Genomic DNA, 21,529 nt, shown 5'->3' on the forward strand with positions numbered 1-21,529 from the left:
ATTTTATGGTTTTCCCCTAGGAAGCTTGTTCTTGTTAAAAGCATCATATATATTAGATTAAACATGCACTGATTGGTATAACCAGCTGCTAATCATGCCATAAAATTAAGTTTCATCCCCATAATTGAAGTTACATTATTTAAGTGCCAAATGTTTGTGAGAGAGAGACTCTCTTCCATACAGAAGAAATTTCTCTGGCTCCCCTAATAATATCTTTGGCTCCCCTACACTCATATTTCCCATCAAATAAATTACACAGTGGCTAATCCAGATTCCAGGTACCTGCTTATGGCTTTCATAAATTGCTAGGTGATAATGAAGTTGCAAGGCAGAACTGGGTGAATTTTTTGGGTAGGAGGCAGCCTAGAGCAGTGCACAGGCATCTTTACCTGTACTGTATCCTATGGAAGTTAAAAGAGCCAGTGACAATAATTGACAAGACAGTTAAGAGCAATGACTAGACTAGGTTGGTTGGAAAATCCAAGTACAGAAACCAGGGAATTAGCCACTATGAAAGGATTCACGGTAGCTCTGAGAGTAGTATATTTGCAATATTATATTTGCAATATTTAATTTTATTATATTATAATACAGAATATATGTTATATATTATAATATATAATAAATATAATGTAATATTTGAAATATTAATGTTATATTTGTGGGCTGAAGCGATAGCACAGCAGGTAGGGTGTTTCCCTTGCAAGCGACCAATATGGCCGACCCGAGTTCGATTCCTCCGCCCTTCTTGGAGAGCCTGGCAAGCTACCAACAGTATCTCGCCTGCTCGGCAGAGCCTGGCAAGCTACCCGTGATGTATTTGATATGCCAAACACAATAACAATTGTCACAATGGAGACGCTACTAGGCCCGCTCGAGTAAATTGATGAACAACGGGAGGTCAGTGACAGTGACAGTGATATTATATTTGCAAGATTATACTTTGGGGAATTTGTTGTTGAGGGAATGACACCCAGTAATGCTTTGGGTTTGCTTTTGGCTCTGTACTCAGGATTTACTTGGAGACCATATGGGATGTCAGGGATCAAACCTGGGTCAGCTGCGTGCAAGACAAATGCCCTACCAGCTATACAATAGCTCCAGCCTCTGCTTTAAGGGAAATTTGAAAAGTGTTATGCTTCCCTAGGAATCTGAGAAAATCTGTAAGTAAGATTTTCTATTATTTATCTTTAATAATAACAAATCTTAAGGGCTGGAGTGATAGCACAGTGGGTAGGGTGTTTGCTTTGCACGCAGCTGACATGGCTGACCCAAATTTGATTCCTCTGCTCCTCTCGGAGAGCCCAGCAAGCTACCAAGAGTATCTTGCCCACACGGCAAAGCCTGGCAAGCTACCCATGATGTATTCTATATGCCAAACACATTAACAACAAGTCTCACAATGGAGACGTTACTGCGTCCACTCGAGCAAATCAATGAACAGCTAGAGGACAGTGACAGTGACAGTGACAATGATATCATTTTCATTTGATAGATAAGAAGAAATTGCTTCTATAATTAAATAATTTCTGGTCTGCTATCATCTCACAGTGGATAGATGCTCCTTTATTGTAAGAGTCAGAGTGTGTGAGATTCTGCTACCCCAGGAGAGATGGGAGAGAACATATTTAACAATTTATAATATTTCATAATTTGACCGAGCATTGCTTCAGAGTGGTGGGTTGATTATTTAATGGACAAAGTGTCATTTCCTCCTATGTATAGAGTAATTTTCTCAGATTTTCAACACTTTATGAAAAATGGAAAGTCAAAGCAGTCTTCTCCACAGAGAGTTGGTCAGTTAATTGCTTTTACATCTCTTTTCAACTCAATTTTAGTAACCAAAATGTAGAGTGTAACTCTCCAAATCTTGATGCTATTGTGTTTACTAAGTAATTGAGGTTGAGACAGAGGGAGGTAAGTGGGGCAGAGGAGGGTGCAAAGGGATATGGTGACTATAGTGCTCTAACACTGTGTGTTTAAAGAATAAACATTAAGAAAGATTAAAATTCAAATGCACTGTGCATGAAAAACTATGAACAATTATTAGTTTGGAATAGCTAAGACAATATCTTTAAATTCACATCTTTGTAAGGAAACAAATTACAACAGTCAAGAACACTATGTGGCACAGATACAAGAGTTTCCTTTTGTGTAAGACAGGTTCAAGTTCCATCTCTAACTCTACATATTTCCAGAGGAAAACTGACTTCACTGAGTTTCAGCTTACTCAACCAAAACTGGGAACAATATACACCCTGCCACAGAGTATTGTGAAAATTAAATAAAATGAAATGACTTTTTGTTGGATTTGATATTGAAAGAGAATTCTTATCAAGGTAAGCTAACATTCTGCAGCCGAACATGAGTTTGTCTCAAGAAACAGATGCCATGGCCTAAAAAATGGATCACAGTATCTTTCTGGATATATTTACACTGCAAAAATTATTAGCACTGTGGGTCCATTAGAAGCCAAATTAAGCTGCTTTCCCATGTTATGGCACTGTCACGCAGGATGCATGCTCTGGGCAGATTTCACGCATTTTTTTGTCATTGGGTTGGCAGAGTTGTCAAATGCCAGTTTTGAAAGATGAGGCTATCTACAGATGCTTGCATAACACAGTTAAACAGAGAAACAGACATGAAAATATCCTTTGGCCATTTATTGTGTTCTCAATGGGTTCTTTTTGTGCTTTGAAACAATTTTTTAATTTTGTTCCAATTGTTCCAACTGCTCTATGTCAAGAACGGATCTTTGCATTTCCATTGGGATTTCCACTGGACTTAGGAAATGCAAGCCACCAGCATTGACTGGGAGATAAGAGTGAAGGAACTTGAGATATTTAAACCCTTCTCACATAGTATAGATATAGAACATAGAAATATTTACATGAGTAAATGCATGCCTATGCATTCTGAAGTGACTGGTCTTGGTGGCAGAATACTGAAGTAATGAATGTCTAGGTGCACTTTTCAACTCATTAGTGATACCCTACGACACTAGAAAAAACTGTTTTAGTACATTGGTATCATCTATGTTTACAAATGTGCTTAGTAAATTTATTTTGGACAATTGATAGTAAAAAAACTCATAATCTGTTAGATTCATATTTAAATGTTTGAGCTAATTCCAGCCCTATACTATAACATATAACATTTAATGCAGAACTCATCTCTAAGATGTAATATGATTATGTATAGAATCAGAAACTTAAGAAAAATTATACCAGGTTCACTTTTAGCTGTATTATAGCCTAAAAGTAGCATTTAAGGCAAGTCAAGTAGTGCTTACCGGATCCTCTCTCACAAGTTCTCCATTAGGTACTACTTCGACGAGGTGGATGATAATAATCATGGAATTCAGAATGTAGGTTAGAAACATGTTCTTGTGCAGAGTCACTCTTTGGCAGCTAAGGTTCCTGGTTAAAAACAAAATAAAACAAAACAAAAATGGATCAGTTAAAAAATGCTAAAGGGTTGAAGTAGCTGGAAAAATATTTTAATGACTTCCTTTAGCAACACATAAGATAACACATAAAAATTAGTGAGACTGGTCCTATTCTTAGAAAGCGTTATTAGTTTTCTGACTAATTTTAAAGAGCAGTTTACTAATCTTGGTTTTCATAGTTTTTAGTTCCCAGGGTGACTTTATACTATATCTGAAAGATGTAATTACTTGGGCTCGAGCGATAGCCCAGCGGGTAGGGCATTTGCCTTGCACGTGGTTGACCTGGCCAAGCTGGCTGACCCGGGTTCGATTTCTCCGCCACTCTCAGAGAGCAGGGCAAGCTACCGAGAATATCTCACCCACACGGCAAACCCTGGCAAGCTACCCGTGATGTATTCAATTTGCCAAACACAATAACAACAAGTCTCACTGGGCCTGCTCGTGCAAATCAATGAACAACGGGAGGACAGTGCAATGTAATTACTTAAATATAAAAAATGTGAAATTAAGCATGGAGGACTCTTAACAGGAGTTCTCTTAACAGAACTCATTTTGTGTGTTTGTAAGAGTGTTTCAGATGAAAAGTGAATCAGTCTTTTTTGTAACCAGGTAGAAATTGTATAGTAGGTTGAATAAAGGGACATGAAGAAAGAACCAAGACTATCTTGTGACAAAAGCCTGAATCCATGTCCTTGACCCATTACACAGAGACTTTGAAAAGTCTCCCATCATGCTTCTCTTTCCCCATTTTCTTCAAGATAGGACCAGTCTCACTTATTTATATGTGTTATCTCATCTGTTGCTAAAGAACGTCATTAAAATATTATTTCTTGAATTCATGTTAAAATAACTTGGTGGTTCCTCTTTTCCATGTCCTCCTGGTGAAGCTCAGACACAGGCAGAGAATTTTAAAGGCAAAAATTTTATCTCACTATGAAGCATATTATGGTTTGGATATGATAAAACCTAGCCAATGCTACCGATTGTTGGCATAGCCATTCACGACTCTTGTGTACTAAGCAATATGTTGGATATTCCATCTCTTTTTCCTTCACTTCATAAAATTTGACTTTTTGTGTATGTGTATGTGTGTGTGAATGTTCACATAAATAAACATCAGTTGGAAGATCCCATTTCCCTTTATTTACAACTAGTCAGCAGGATAGCTATAACAAAAATTGGAATGATTATACTAAGTGAATAAAAATATGCTTCCATATTTTACTCAGACAAAAACATCTAGTATAGTTATTCACCATGTAAAACCTTAAAACAACTAGTTAATAATGTCAGTAACCAATCATAATAATTCTTTTCTGAAAGATTTTATGGAATAAGTTAGAATTCCAGGAATTTTGAAAATAAAAATGATGATGAACTATCACAGATGACAATTGTTTAGTTTTACATTTGAGAAATGAGTGGATGTATTAGGACATACTTTTTTAATTGAAACTACATTTCCCCTCTTTTCAGGAATCCAAGCATTAGTGAATTGCTAATATATGATAGTTTTAAATTTTCAACGTACTGAACAGGAAAACTTTATATCCAGGAATGTGTGGACATATACACAGATATAGAGGTTAGTTTGTGCTACTTTATTTAGCAGCAAACAAGTTTTAAAGATAAACAATTGATTTTGTAATAGTACTATATAAGGATGTTGCAGAAAAAAGATTTTACTTATTTATACATTTTTGGGTTTGGGGGCCATACCCAGAAATGGTGGGCTGGAGCGATAGCACAGCGGGTAGGGCGTTCGCCTTACAAGCGGCCAACATGGCCGACCCGAGTTCGATTCCTCCGCCCCTCTCGGAGAGCCCGGCAAGCTACCGAGAGTATTCATATGCCAGACACAGTAACAACAAAGTCTCCAATGGAGACGTTACTGGGCCCGCTCGAGCAAATCGACGATCAACGGGAGGGCCTTTACCTTTACCTTTACCCAGAAATGGTCTTATTCCTGGCTTTGTTCTCAAGGAGCATAAGAGGTTCTGGAGATAGAACCTGGGTTGGTTACATGCAAGGCAAGTGCCTAACCACTGTAACTTCTGGTCCCCAATTTAAAATTTTTAAAGAAAAAAAATACGTGAAATATTATATCCATAATATACTGCATAAACTCTTTCATATTGCAACAACTGCATTTAGTACCGTTAAACCTCTGACCTGCAATTTGTTTTCATATAGTAATAGTAGCATTTTATCATTCTTCTCCTCAAGAGGCAAATATCTGAAGTCTTATGACTGGTCTCAGCCTGGCTTAAAAGAATGACAGATGACACTTTCTAGAACTAAGGACAAATGCATCATGCAGTGTTGCTATTCCTGTGGCTGATTTTCTTTTGATTGGGTGGAATTCAATAATATGTAATTTGCATAAAAGGCTGGTTAATGTTCAATTTCCTGTAAACCAGAACCATTCTGAATACATATACTTCCTACACTTCCAGACTACTCTCTAGTCCTTATATACTATATTTTTCTTTTAAAATTGGCTCTTCCTGAATTATTTGCTTGCTTTTGTCTGCTATCTTTTCCCTTTCTCTAACTAAAATGGAAATGCTGAAGGATTTTGTTACAGAAGCCTAGAACTGTTTCAACACATTGCTGTCATTTATTTTTTGTATTAAAAATCCTTATGTTGAACAGTTTTCTTCTTTGATCTATGACAACTGAACAGTTTCCAAGGATATCAGAGTATTACATTAAATGCTAGATGATCTCATAACTTAAACTTCATCATATCAAACATTTGCCAAATCCTTAAGTATTAACTAATATTAGACATCTTCCTGTTCTTCAGTATTAGATAACACATATATACAGTACAATACTATATATACAAAAAAGTAATGATTTAAAACTAAATAACTGTTAGGCTTCACAGAAAGTATATAAGTAACATAATATAATATGTATTTTTATCTCTTAAAGGTTTCAATATGATTTCTGCTTATTAAGTTTTAAAAATTTTATTACATGTGCTTGATGACATTTACACTGAGATTTGAATTAAGTTATAGGCAGATTAAATTTATTAGAATTATTCAGTAATCCAACATATATCACTGTGTACCCATATTGATTCAGATCATTTTTATAAATGCTAGAGATACCTGGGAGCTTTTTATTGCATATGATTGTTTATTAATTTTAATCATGATAATTGTTCTAAATAGAAGAGTAGGATGCTAAAGAATATAATCTGATTCAACACAAGTAATTATGAGTTTCATTGTTCTAAATGCAAATATCATGGTGCTTGCATGAACGTGAAGGAAGCTAATATTTTCTGTCAGAACTAAAATCGAAATGGCACAAACCTTTTAGCTCTAGTTTATTCTTGTTTTATGGAAATAGTTATTAGAGAAGCAGGATATTGCTTACTTTTTGGGTGAAAAGGAACACTAAGAAAACTTCAGATTTTTTAAGAGTGGGAAAGTAAGACATAATGTACTTCTGTCTTGACTCAATGAAGGTATGATTCAATGCGAGAACAAGATAATGATTTAATTGAATGTGAATCTCAAGATGTCAAATTGAAATTTGACACTAAATATTACATTTGTAAACTTAGTTTACCTGGTGTAAATATTGAAAATTTTTATTTTAAATTCTTTTCAGCCTATAAATGCATGCATATTCTTTAGGGGAATCTGTAGTTGTGTGAGAAAATGTTGATATCTGCCTTGCTTTTTGTAGATCACATAAATCAATTTTATGTTATTGACAAGGAATATCAGCATTAACTCCTTTATAAGATTGTGTACTATGATCACAAAGTTTAAAAGGAAATTAAGAACTAATAGAATAAGTAAACTTTATTATGAAAAATAAAGTGCATAGAAAAATACACATCTGGAAAAATTTTTTTTTTTTCTTTTTGGGTCACAGCCAGCAATGCACAGGAGTTACTCCTGGTTCATGCACTCAGGAATTACTCCTGGCGGTGCCCAGAGGACCATATGGGATGCTGGGAATCGAACCTAGGTTGGCTGCGTGCAAGGCAAACGCCCTTCCGGCTGTGCTATTGCTCCAGCCCCCACATCTGGAATATTTTGTATTATTGGTACAAAGTAATATCTGCCAGTTTAATGCCAACATTTCTTTTTCCTAGGTATTAAGCCTTGTTTTCAGTGGAGAAAGAGAAAGGACATCAAATGTATTAGAACTCCTAGAAAAAAATTTAATATTTTTTTTCTGACAAGAGACTTTATATCTTTAGAATTAGTACAAAATATCTTTAATGAACTCTCTCTTAATCATTTTTCTGTTTTCTTTTCCTAGTTCTAGTGTTCCAAGTGAATCATTGACCAGTATATAACTGACAGCTATTTTTCATGATCCTGTTGTGTCTGTGGTAGGTTTGGATAAAGAAGACCATATTTGGTGTCACTGATCTATTCTAATAATGTATTTGGAGGAATAGAAGCCAGAAATGTTATTATAGGTTATTATAGAGAAATAGTACAAGAAGTAACATGTTGTTGCATGCAGCTGTCCTTGATTAATCCCTGGTACTATGAATTTTCCCTTGAACACTGCTAGGGGTCTGTCCTGAGCATAGAGCCAGGAATAGTTCCTAAACACCATTGGGTGTTGCCCAACCTCTACCTTTCCATATAGTGCTTACTAAAGCAGATAAAGAGTTTGTTTGCTTGGTGTTTTGCTTTTTGGGTCATACCTGGCAATGCACAGGTATTACTTCTGGCTCATGCACTCAGGAATTACTCTTGGTGTTGCTCGGGGGACCATATGGGATGCTGGGAATTGAATTCTGTCGGCAGCATGCAAGGCAAAAACCCTACCTGCTGTGCTATTGCTCCAGTCCCAAGAAATTATTTTTCTTTTTTAAAGTATATACATATATATATGTATATTATTAGTGAGACACCATGAGGTACAGTTGTAGACTTACAAATTTTTGTGCTTGGGTTTCAATTATACAATGATCAAATACCCATCCCTCCACCAGTGCCCATTTTCCACCACCACAGATCCCAGTATCCCTCCCACACCCCATCTCCCCCTCCCACCCTGCCTCTGTGGCAGGGCATTCCCTTTTGTTCTCTCTCTCCTATTGGGTGTTGTGGTTTGCAAAAGAGGCAATGGGTATATATTTTTAATTGAACCAAAGTGAGATGCAAGTTACAAAGTTGCACATGATTGGGTTTCAATCCTATAATGTTCCAACACAGGTCCTTTCACCAGTGTACATTTCCCACCAACAATGTCCCAGTTCTCCCCCAACACCCCATACCCCCTCTCCCCCATATCCATGGCACCCACTTTCTCTCTCTCTCAAGGAGTTATTTTTCTATGCACTATATAGCTATGACAGAATATAATGAGAAATAACGAGTTAGTGACAATGAAACTAGAAACTTTTGTGCACTTCCCAGTGAAAAGCCTCTTTTAGTTTTTGTATTTTTGATATACCAAAGAGCAAACCCAGGGCCTCACACATGTGTACTCTATCTCTGGTATTAGGATCCTCTTTTTTCTTTTTGCCAACATGGTCAGTGTACTGTAACGTACATAGTATAATGCAATAAAGACATTCCTCATTGTCTAATCTCTCTCTTGTTTAATTTTCAGTTAAGAGAATTAAAAATTAATATTCAAAATATTAATAAGTAAGGTATTAAGTTAAAAACAAATAGTAGCAAATATTCTATTTGTGTTTTAATATAAATACAGAAAACATGTCTCAGAATTTAGTATTTTTCCCAGAAATGCAAATTGATAAATCCTAAATGAAACTGATAGGACAAGTTAAATTTTTTGAGAGCTTGCTTAAAATGATTAAGAATAGCACTGTAGCACTGTCCTCCCATTGTTTATTGATTTGCTCGAGTGGGCACCAGTAAGTCTCCATTGTGAGACTTGTTGTTACTGTTTTTGGCACATCAAATTTTCCATGGGGAGCTTGTCAAGCTCTGCCATGTGGGCGGGATACTCTCAGTAGCTTGCCAGGCTCTTCAAGAGGGATGGAGGAATCGAACCTGGGTCGGCCGCATGCAAGGCAAATGCCTTACCCACTGTGATATTGCTCCATAATCATAAAAAAAAATTGTCCACTATAGGACTTTCCCAAACCTGTTTTCCCTAAGGGCATCCTCATCTTAACTTTTGTTGACATTTCCTAGTTGGTATGTAGTAGTGAGAAAGTCTCACTAAACTAATTTTATATTTCTATTTAATCTCTTTACATGTTATTGCCACTAAATATTTTTCCTGAAAAGTTCCTAAAATCTTTTAATTCTGAAGTGATTGTTTTCAGTCTTGAACTGGACAATGAGAAGTAACTTATAAATCATCCTGAATGCTATTTTAACCATACTACTTTATAGATCTAAGATATTCAGTATTGCCTTTCATATCATTTAAAGCACAGAACTTCTTTTGTATCTATCTTAAAGAGGTTACAGAGGCTCAATTTTCTTCCTTTAATATAAGAAAGACTTTATATATCTATATTCAATTCTATATCTGTTTCCATGATACCACAGAGAGCATGATTATTCTTTATTCTAAGTAAAGGAGCTAACTAAACCTCTACCTACTCCTGCATTTTCAGAGTAAAATCTTATTAAAATTAGAGGCATTCCTTAATGATTTTATTCTGAGTAATATCTCAGAATTTACAGCCAAGTATAAGCAGTTCTATAGGCTCCCATGCACTCAACAACTTTAAATTCCTTTGTAGACCATGTTAGCCTGCTGGCTTGAGAGGAACACCTGCAGGGTTACTCTAATTTTATAGGTCTGAAAGGATCATTTCAAATTTAGAGTGAGATTGCAAGGTGATGATTATTAATGGGAGCATTAAGTCTCTGAAGTGGGCTAGAGTGTGTATAATATCATTTTATTTATTTATTTATTTATTTATTTTTTGAGGGATGAGAAATATTTTAATGGATTGAGACTACTGATTGAGCATCAGCCAAGCTTTCAAGTAGATCACTGCCAAAAAGAACATTTTTAAAAAATTTATTAGTGAAACACTATGAGGTACAGTTGTAGACTTACAAATGTTTATGCTTGGGTTTCAGTTATACAAAGAACTTCTATTTATGAGAGAAAATATCAAAGACTTCAAGTGACAAATGTTGTGTATCCTAAGAAATATTTCTCTGATTAAGCAAATGTTTTTGAATTAACTCCCATGACTGCTGTGTTTCATTATAAGTTTGGGGAATAAAACATAAGTGGGCAAAATTCCAATCACATTTTAAATGAGCTCTAGTTTGTCTGTTTTTTATTTCATCACCTAGAAAAACATGGCTTGTAAATCTGCTATTTGAGTGACAATCTTAGCATCAATTTGTTGTTACTGTGTCATGATGGACTAGCATTCTTATGCCAGTTTTCAACAAAATGGACCATTTGGATGCCCTGGTGGAGGGCGATTCAAAAGCAGTCCAGGTGATGGTTAATGCTATTAATTACATGATTCCAAAGATAAGCATGGATATAAACCATCCAGATCTTTTTAGTATCTTCTCTAACAAACTGTCTACAACACACATTGATTGAAGGAAAAACTGCCATGCCCTGGGTGGCATGCATAGAGTCCCTCTTCCCCACTCCCTCCCTTCCCCAAGTAGGGAATCTGTATCTCTAAAGCATGTGCTGAAATTTAGGCAAGTGAGCAATCTACAAGAGATACAGACCAAAGCCTACCTTTATTTATTAATACTCACTTTTCCTATGGGGCTGGAGCGATAGCACAGCGGGTAGGGCATTTGCCTTGCACAGGGCCCACACGGCCAACCCGACTTTGATTTCTCTGCTCCTCTCAGAGAGCCCAGCAAGCTACTGAGAGTTCCTCCCCCGCAAGGCAAAGCCTGGCAAGCTACCCGTGAGGTACTTGATATGCCAAACACAGTAAAACAAGTCTCATGATGGAGACGTTATTGGGCCCGCTCAAGCAAATTGATGAATGGGAGGACAGTGCTACAGTGCTATCTGGGAATCACTTTTTCTATTAAGATAACATAAGGTTATCTTTACACATGTTTGTATGAAACAATTTTCTTTTCTTTTTTGTGAAATTGAAGTCAGATTGTATTAGTTCACTAAGATTTTGAATATCATTTTATTTTAATGAAAATTTTATAGAACTGATTGTTCAACCTTGCAAAGAACTTCATTTTATTTCACAATCACTTTTAATATTTTTTGAAACATGAATGCAAAGAAATAATTTGAATAATCAGAAACATACTTTATCTTTCTTTTGCTTTATTTAATTTAATTTTTTTGTTAGTACTGGAATTGAATATAGGGCCTTACATAATACAAGGTGTGTGCTCTACCACTGAGTCACATCCCCAGACCTAAGAAATGTATTCACAATTTCAGAAAGCAGACTTTATTTTCTTAACGTCAGGTAAGTTAAAGATAAGGAAAATAACAAGTATAAGCATTAAGCATGATTTCCTTCATGTATGACTATTTAGCATCTCAGTGCGATGTTGTCACAACCAATATCCAAAGTAACAGGAGAACCTACTATTTTGATGTATGTCATTCTATTCAGATGATGAATCAATAAGACAGATTTTGTCCCAAAATGGTAGTTTCTCTTTGGTAGGTTCTTGGAATTGAAAGAGAATAGGACAAAAACTACTTATTTCCTAGATCTTCTGTCACCACATCTTTGAAGAGTTGAGACGATTAATTTTATTTTGAGACTAAGTAGAGTTGAGAATATTTTTCTTTGCCCATATGCTGCACTTAAAAAAACCTGATATTCCATGGTTTCATATAGATAGAAGCAGAAAAATCAGTTTTACATTTTTGTTCTTGTTGCTGATTTGACTTTCATACCTCCTCAAAAAACAACTAAATATCCTCTTTACATATTTTATTTTTAAATTAATGGATACATTTGCTTGTTGCAATATTACAAATTTTGGACTTTTAATTTTCTTCTGATTGTATAAAAATTAAAGAATAATTTGTTAGTGATAGACATTGTCATCAAAATTGTATGGCAGCTTGATCATGTATTTATTTACTGTGGTCAAGAGCAGCTGTGAGGGGTTGGAGCAATAGCACAGAGGATAGGGTATTTGCCTTGCATGCGGCTGACCCTGGTTCAATTCCCAGCTTCCCATATGATCCCCCAAGCACCGCTAGGAGTAATTCCTGAATGCAAAGCCAAGAGTTACCAATTAAAAGCCCTAGTGCATTGCCAGGTGTGACGCAAAAAGCATAAAAAAAAGAGCAGCTGTGAAATGAACTAATGAATAATGAATAAATTGGGCTCGAGCTACCAATTAAAGGTAAGAATAGCGTTCGGTGCATCCCCACTCTAGAAAGTGAGTAGGATTTTTAGTTTTCTGGGAATTAGAATTCTACCAGCAATCTTCCACTAAGATGGGACAGATTCTGGGCCTTCCCAAGATCTTTCATAGTTTCTCGAGTCATACTGAACAGGCGAAGACGTTTATAAATTTGATTGAGTGTCTCTCCCACAAGACAGGGAACCCAAAACTCTACATTTCCAGAGACCAGCTCTGGTCCTGCCTTAAAGTAGTTTATGAAGTAAACCCATGGTTCCTGGATGGACTCTAGAAACCAAGATTTGGAAAAAAGTTAAGGAAAATGTCTATAAGGCATCTAAGGAAGGGACTAAGATTCCCCTGGAATTCTGGTTTACATGGAAGATTGTTGATTCTATTCTCCTGTTTTGGAAAAGCACAGTTGAGGAGGAGGAGAATATTTAATCAAAATGGCTATACTTGTATCTTTTTGGCTGGAGAGATAGTGCAGAAGGTAAGATGCTTGCCTCACATGTTACAGATCCTGATTGGATCTCTGACACCAGATATGATTCTAAGCACTGCTCAGGTTCACTCCTAAGCACCAGAAATAGTTTCCTGAGCACCATTGGGTATGGTTCCAAATGCTACCCAAAGAACTTTTACAATTTAAGAAAATGATAAAAAGACACTACATCACTTATTTCTATCAAATTTAAAGTAAATTTATAACAAAATTATACCATAGATTAAAAAGGATCAAATAAAAATAATAGTGGTTGTATAAGAATGTTAAAGGCAATTCTGATCTAATCTTTAGTATTATCATAGTAAACTTTTGATAAAATCAAATTAAAAAATTATATATGAATCACTGTATATTTAATTACATATCACATCATTAAATGTGGAGGATTACTTGTAGTATGTTTCTAAAAAGTAGGGTTTCCCTTCCCTCCATTTCCCCATCATTTGTATAATACTTATACAATTAAGAGAAAGGTTTTTTTCTTTTTTTGGTTTGGTTTTGTTTTGGATCACCTCAGTCATGCTCATGGCTTACTCCTGGCTCTGCATTCAAAGAATCACTACTGATGTGCTTGGTGGGAGGGGTGCCAGTGATCAAACCCGGGTCAGCCACATGCAAGGCAAGTGCCCTTTTCACTATATTATTACTCTGACTCCAAGAAAAGTATTAACTAAAGCAATAAAATCACCTCAGAAAGTCAACTTTTGTGGTCAAATCAATTTGTTTACATAGATAGTATTTAAGCAGGATGGATTTGAACTTCTGGTCATGGCTTCCAAATTTTGCAGTGTGGGTGAAAGAAGAAAGTCGACCCTCTCTTCAATATTTAACAGAATTCTAACCGGGGTAAATAGAGTATTTACATATTAGGGCAGTGTAATACATATGCAAATGCAGTACAGTTATTTAATTAGTAACTTTCTGTTTGGGAAAAAAACAGTCATATTGCATTTAAAAGTATATGAATTCATCCTATTTTCTTTAATGATAGAATTTAAAAGCATATTTTATTTTATTTTTAGTTTTGTTTCATGACTTCCAAGTACCTCTTGATTTGCAGATAACCTCCTCATCCCTTCCCCCATCCAAACACTCTTGCAGAGTTTACTATTATTAGTTTACTATTATTATGTAGATGTTATGGTAGATAATGAGATAAAATAATGAAAAGACACTATGAGTATACTTACTTGAAAATCACGAAAATTGCCAGCGAAATCACTAGTGCGAATATTGACATAGAATGACCCACAATAGCCAAGTAGTACAAATTGTATGCATTCTGGAAAAGCCATAATAATAACAAAAGGTAGTTAAAAATTGGTGAAAGAATAATTATAGAATACAGAAAATTATTTATATTTTTAAAATATCATTACAAATCACTATTTAGAAGAATAAAATAAAAATATGATAAGAGGAGAATGTTGAAAAACAATTATCTAAATTTTAGTTAAAGAAGCTAAGACAAAGAATGCAAAAGAAAGGAAATATTAAATTACATAGTGACCTAGGACAGCACTTGAGTGGATTAGCAACAATATGGTTTAGTTCTTAAAAAATTGAATACCTTCTAGTAAGATAGATATAAAGGAAAAAAGACCGCCCAAATTAAAAAGATATTCACACAAAACCCCGTGCAACTCTTTGTAGAGGTATTATTTATAAAAGTTTAAAAATGGGAACAACACAACATCTATTAATGGATAAATACAGTTTATTCAGAACAGAATACTATTCAACCAATAAGAGAAATAGAGAAGTCATGCATGGTAAAACATGGTTAAACCTTAAGAACGCTATGCTAAAGAAGCCAGTAACAGAATACCACATATTGTATAATCTCATTTATATAAAATATACAAAACAAAAAATATATGGAGACAGAACATAGATCAATGGCTATTGAGAAATTAATTTGCTATTATTTATAGATTGTAAATTGTGGTTTATACTTAATGCTTTACAAATTAAACTGCACAAAATATATAATTTTCATTAGTTGGATGAATCATGAATCGTGGCTAGCGTGAATAAATGGCAAAGTTTAGAGAGGCATTTTATAAATCTCTTCCTTATAATTTATCAAACAAATATCTTGCCATTAGCTTTTATTTTTAATTTGTAGATATATGTATGTCCCTATCCTCCATCAGTATTTTCAGTTTTGCATGTTTTATTTTTTAAGAAAATTTAATTTCATTCAGTGCTTTCAGAATATTGCTTTAAACATATTTATTTTTCTTAAATAGTTGTCTCAATAATGTGTAAAATGAAACCAACTGCTCATAATTTAGTTACATTCTTGTGTCATGCACAAGAATGAAAAGTGTGTGCTTTATTAAATGCTTGTTTGATTTCTTCAAATTTTGTTCATGCCTGTATTAGATGAAAGATTTGTGGAAAGAATTTCAATGGCTATATTCAGTGTTGAGAGAGACATTTGTTCTTAAAATTATTTGTTTTCTTCTTAGAGTGTGTGAGAAAGTGAAAAAGGGCAACACTGGACATTGCTTTTTTGGATGTGTGTGTACTGTTCACAATTAAAGTAATTATTACAGTTTTCCCTTGAAAAATTATTAGTACTTATTCAGGAATTTCCTTATTTAGTGAGATGTGACTACAATCAGACCTTATTAAGTAAATAGTTCTTCATTAGAATGGGACATTTGTTTCTCAGAGGTGATTAAGCAACTTAGGAAGAGTCAGAGGGCTTAGTGCCCTTGGCCCTCTCTTGTAATGAGGTGACCTTTGGCTAACTAGTTACTAAGAAATCTATTAATCTTGCAAGTTGTTTGCTTGCTGTTTGTTTTGCTTTAATAAAAAGAAATTTTCCTACCCTTAAAGTTTCTCTACAGAAACAAAATACTGATGTATAAAATACTGATTTTTAGCTTCCAACAGTGATTATTTAACAAACTGTGCTATCTTTGAAAGAGATAGTAGATTTCTGTTGCAGCCACCAGGCTTTTTTTTTTTTTTTTTGAGATGCCTCCATGAATCTACACTGACCAATTCTTTCTCAGAGAATCTACACTGACCAATTCTTTCTCAGAGAATCTACACTGACCAATTCTTTCTCAGAGAATCTACACTGACCAATTCTTTCTCTCTGGGCAGAAACTGTAGATTTGGAGATTCTCCACCTCCTGTTCCCCACCTGTTTCTGATACATTTGAAGAGAGATGCTCCCCCATCCAGTTAATTTAAAAGTTTCAGAATGGAGCACTGTAACACTGCCCTTCATTTGTTCATCGATTTGCTTGAGCGGGCACCAGTAACATCTCCGTTGTAAGACTTATTGTTACTGTTTTTGGCATATCAATACTCCACGGGAGCTTGCCAGCTCTGCTGTGTGGGTGAGATACTTTTGGTAGCTTGCCAGGAACTCCGAGAGGGATGGAAGAATCAAACTCAGATCAGCTGCATGCAAGGCAAACTCTGTACCCGCTGTGCTGTCACCCAAGCCCAATGGAGATAGTATAAAAATATTTAACAGCTAATAATCCAGAGTTCCAACTAATCACTATGGACTTACCCTGAAAATAATATTCATGGATTGATGAGAAGACCCCAGTCAAAACTTCCTCAAGGTCTGGTAGTAAGTAAAACTGTCATGGACATTGTGGAGTAGGGAGTGGGGCAACTACTGAATTGTGACTTATGAAAAAAACAGTGGTTTTGGAACTCTTCCAAAAGAAGACCCGGAATACCTGGAAATGCTACCTAGTATCTGGCAGAATAGGGGATCTCATCATCTGGTCCAAGGTAATTCCTGCCCTGGTATAAACAAACTGATTACATATGCTGATGGAACCTTCTCATCAACACTGAATACCAACCAAAAAGTAGCACTATAGCACTGTCCTCCCCGTTCTTCATTGATTTGCTCAAGGGGGCACCAGTAACGTTTCTATTGTGAGACCTGTTGTTACTGTTTTTGACATATTGAATAAAAAGTAAAACTTTTTTTCCTTTAATGTCACTTCATAAAGTCTACAGATCTTAAAGTTTATGATATGATTTCCTCTTATAAAAATAGGTTGGCTTCTTGGTAGCAGGTATTTTACTGTTATAGCATGATTTATGTGTGTAAACAATACCATTCTTGCCAATACTGAACATTTCAATAGAACCTACCTGTAGCTTCTCAGGAGTAAAAGCATTGCACATACTGTAGTTGGACCAGGTGCGATTATTCTCCGGATGCTTATACCAATCCCCATTTTCATCACAGTATTTTGTAACTGTTTCTGTTATGAAACATAATAGTGTTTACATTGCTATTGCATTGTACATATGAGAAAACAGAGGCTATGAGTTATGTTCCTTTTTACTGATAATGAACTAGTACTGTAAAAATCAATTAAAATTTACATTTTCCAGATTTGCTCTAGTTTTTCAAAGTATCTCTTTAATGCATTATCTCTGCAGTGACTCAAAGAAACCTATAGCAATCCAAAAATATTTTGTAATCCTAACAGTCTAACTTTTGATAGCTTCTTGAAGCATTTTCATCATAATTAAAGTAAAAAGTTTTCATACTTTTGAATAATCCTCTTACAAATGATTTTTTTAAGAGTAGGTATAACAGAATTATACACTGAAGATCAGAATAACATACTAAAATTTGGAAAACACTGCCACTGTTTTAAAGAATTATGGAAACAATTTGTATTAACAAGACTTATTTATATGAAACATCATTGAGATTTTATATATAGAATAATTATCACTAACTTGGGTTAATCAATATGCTAAGCACTAGTATAAAATGTCCTTTAATTTTATGGTTGTTACTGTTACTGTGTCTGGCATATCGAATACTCTCGGTAGCTTGCTGGGCTCTCCGAGAGGGGCGGAGGAATCGAACTCGGGTCGGCCATGTTGGCCGCTTGTAAGGCGAACGCCCTACCCGCTGTGCTATCACTCCAGCCCTGCTATGATAGTCTTAGATAAATTTAATTATTTTTAGCTATTTGACTCAGCACCAAATTACACAAGATTTTAACTAAAATTGTAGATTTGTTTGTATGTAAATTATTTAAAATGGATGAAATAAATGCAAATTTACAATGATGTCAAAAATAGTTCAAAAACAGAACAACGGAAAAGCAAAGGCTGTTCAATCAGCTGAACAGAATTAATGCTTAATGGAAATCTGTTACAAAATTACACAGAAAATAATTTTGTTATAAATTTGGGGAGACAATCTTTCAGCAAAATCTAAAGAATCACTATTGGAGAACTCATAATGTTTTCAAAACTGACATTAAAAAGTTGTCAATAAATGCGTGCATTTTGTTTGCCAATTATGACTATTATCAGTTTATTTGGCATTAAAATGTTGTTTGAACTGCAGTATTTTGTCTTTTTTTGTTTTGTTTTGTTTTTTGAGTCACACCTGGCAATGCTCAGGGGTTACTCCTTGCTCTGCACTCAGGAATTACTCCTGGTAATGCTTGGGGGACCATATGGGATGCTGGGAATTGAGCCCGGGCCAGCCATGTGCAAGGCAAATGCCCTACCTGCTGTGCTATATCGCTCCAGCCCCAGCATTTTGTCTTAATGATATTGTCATAAAGTAACTTTTATTTTATCAAATGGCTATAATTGATTTTAATAAATTGTGTAGCTACACATGTGAAAATATACTATATGAGAAGGACGGTGATCCTAGTGATGAAATCCATCCCAGTTGTGATGAAGTCCATTCCAGTTGTGAGGACTATAGGAAATGCTGCTTGGTTTTGTCTTTTTTTAAAAATTTTCCGTAGATCACACCCATTAATGCTCAGAATTTAGTCCTGGATCCCAGGATTAGCTCAAGGATCACTTCTGGTGAGGGTCCTAGGACAATATATGCTAGCCAGGGATCAAACCTGTAAGGTGAGTGACCTGTCCATTGTACTATTGCTCCAGCTCCCATTTTGTTTTGTCTTGACTAAAGTTTGTGTCTAGGCATTTCCTGCTTATAATGACTGTAGTGATCAAGAATCACTTGGCAAATATTTCAAAATTTGAAGAAAGTATATGTAATATATGAGTTTTCCCTTTGAAAAACAAACATCCCCATTTATCCACATTGTCTTTTGTCAGCCTGGAGCCTATCTGCATATGCTAATATTGACAATTCCTACTTAAATACTTGGTGGCCTAACCCGTGAAGAGGACAATATCCACCTGTCTCAGTCTAGATTCATATGAAAGCCGCTTTACAGAGATTCACAGACCCTGTCCACAGTGATTAATATTTGATTGATATATAGAGTGTGAGAAATAAACATTTTTAAAAAGCACATGAAATTTGAAGGGTGTCAAAGTTGGGAATCATTCTTCTAGCCATATGTTGACCATCTGCTCTGTGTCATTAATGTTGATTGAGTTTTTAACTCCAATAAATGGTCCTTAAATAACTTCTTGATAAATTTTGCTTTTTACATCAGGTTGTCAGTTTCTTTTGAATCTCAGTACTATTACCCACTCTTTTGTGATGATATAAAGAAGCACTTAGCTTAAAATGAAATGTGTCATTTCTGTAAGTCACTTTATGTATCATCAAGACATCACATTTGTTGAATATAGGTATTTTAAAGATATGCTTTATTTTTGAAGTGAATTTTTTCCCAAATAAATGGCTATCTAAAAATGAGACTGAATCTATGCCTGAAAATTCTTGTTTGGCTGATCCAAAACTTACCTTTTAGTAAATGATAGTAAATTATTATATCTACCTTGGCAAAAGTGCATTGCTACATTGGAACTGGTTTTGTAGCCTCAATAACAAGATAATATTTTTGTGTGTCAATCAATTTAACTCTAATATATTTGTCAAATCAAGATGAATGAAGTGTCATTTATTGGAAGAGTCAATAATGGCCTGAAGAATTATTCTCAAATAACCTGTAGTTAAAGTTTAGAATTTATAGCAGTGTACTGATGACCAGGGTAAAGCTCCTTTCCTTTTTACATTCCAACGTTCTCCTAAAAATAAGAATTTTCACAAGTGGTTCATATCTGTTGGTTTAAAAAATAGCCTAATCTAATCCCATCCATTTTTATGATCTGTATTTTACCCCATGAAAGTTTTATTTTAGAGACAAAGAAGATCTTCATGTTTAAAGAAAGCTCAAAAGATCTCTCCCAAACAGATCATCAAGGATAAACTGATCTCTTTTCCTAAATTTGGATTTCAGAAACTGTGTTGATGAGTTTCCCATGTGGTGCTATCATCGGTGAGAAATAATTTCTTGTTAGTCATATTCAGTGAGCACAGGTATCAGATGGGCTCATTGGGTCTGAAATGTGGGAACAACTCTTAGCAAATATTCTTTGGAAAATAAGGCAAGATAAAATTTTCCATAATTTCTTAAGCAAAAAACAAACATTCATCTTTTCAAAATGCTTTTTTCATCATGGATCTGATAATTCAGATTCTCCGTCAGGACTCTAGTTTCCCTTTCGCTGATAAAATGCTTTAACTTGTTCCATTAGTTGCGATACTGAATGAGAGAATATGCTTCAGAATTTGAAAAACATGTAGAGTATACCTAGGTAGATATATTTCATATTAGACCTTCTTAAAACAATGGAAGTTCTAAAAATATCATAGAGACATACAAAATGAAAAATTATCTTTCACCTGTTGGATCAAAGTCTGGAAAATAATCTGGACAGTGTTGAAAGGCTAGCACTCCTGCCGGTGTGTCATCCCAGCATGTCCATCCATCCCAGGTACGATTGCAAAATGGACCTAAACATTAGAAAGAAAGTTGTGTTTGTCAAGATTTTCAGGAAGCTCTATCGTTAAGCAGTTTTCTAGAATGTCCTGACCCTGCCCAGGCTGTCTTCACTGGGGCAACTCTGGAGGGGGTGGGGGGGGGGGGTTTGAGTTTCCAGAGACTATGAAATAAAGCTCCCAGAAGAGAGCAACACAGAATGTCCTGGAGCAAAAACCTCTTATACCCTAGCCCACTGAGGTACCAAAAGTAACACACATTTGTTTGGTTTTAATATACATGCTTGTAATCTCTTATATAAGGGCTTAAATGGCTCCAGGATGAAATACAACAATCTTCACATATTTTCCTCTTATGGTGGTGGAAAGGTGCACGGTGGTGGGATTGGTGTTTGAGTATTATCTGTAATAAATTTTTGTGAACAATTTTTGTTTGTTTGTTTGTTTGTTTTTTGGGTCACACCCGGCGATGCACAAGGGTTACTCCAGGCTTTGCACTCAGGAAATTACTCCTGGGGATGCTCAGAGGACCATAT

At 35.2% G+C, this 21,529-nt stretch overlaps 1 protein-coding gene across 1 annotated transcript in view; it reads right to left on the reverse strand.

Moving 5' to 3' along the window:
- The window catches only part of CALCR (calcitonin receptor), a 66,094-nt gene that overhangs the window by 28,003 nt on the left and 16,562 nt on the right, over positions 1-21,529 (reverse strand). Inside the window, exons 3-6 of the mRNA XM_056118378.1 lie at positions 20,898-21,008; positions 17,396-17,508; positions 14,446-14,537; positions 3,293-3,419 (exon numbers count right to left, since the gene is read on the reverse strand). Coding sequence (XP_055974353.1) covers positions 3,293-3,419; positions 14,446-14,537; positions 17,396-17,508; positions 20,898-21,008 — 443 coding nt within the window. The remainder of the gene's footprint in view (positions 1-3,292; positions 3,420-14,445; positions 14,538-17,395; positions 17,509-20,897; positions 21,009-21,529) is intronic.

Source organism: Sorex fumeus, unplaced genomic scaffold (genome assembly GCF_029834395.1).
Source record: "Sorex fumeus unplaced genomic scaffold, SorFum_2.1 ptg000037l, whole genome shotgun sequence".
In the NCBI taxonomy this organism is placed as follows: Eukaryota; Metazoa; Chordata; class Mammalia; order Eulipotyphla; family Soricidae; genus Sorex; species Sorex fumeus.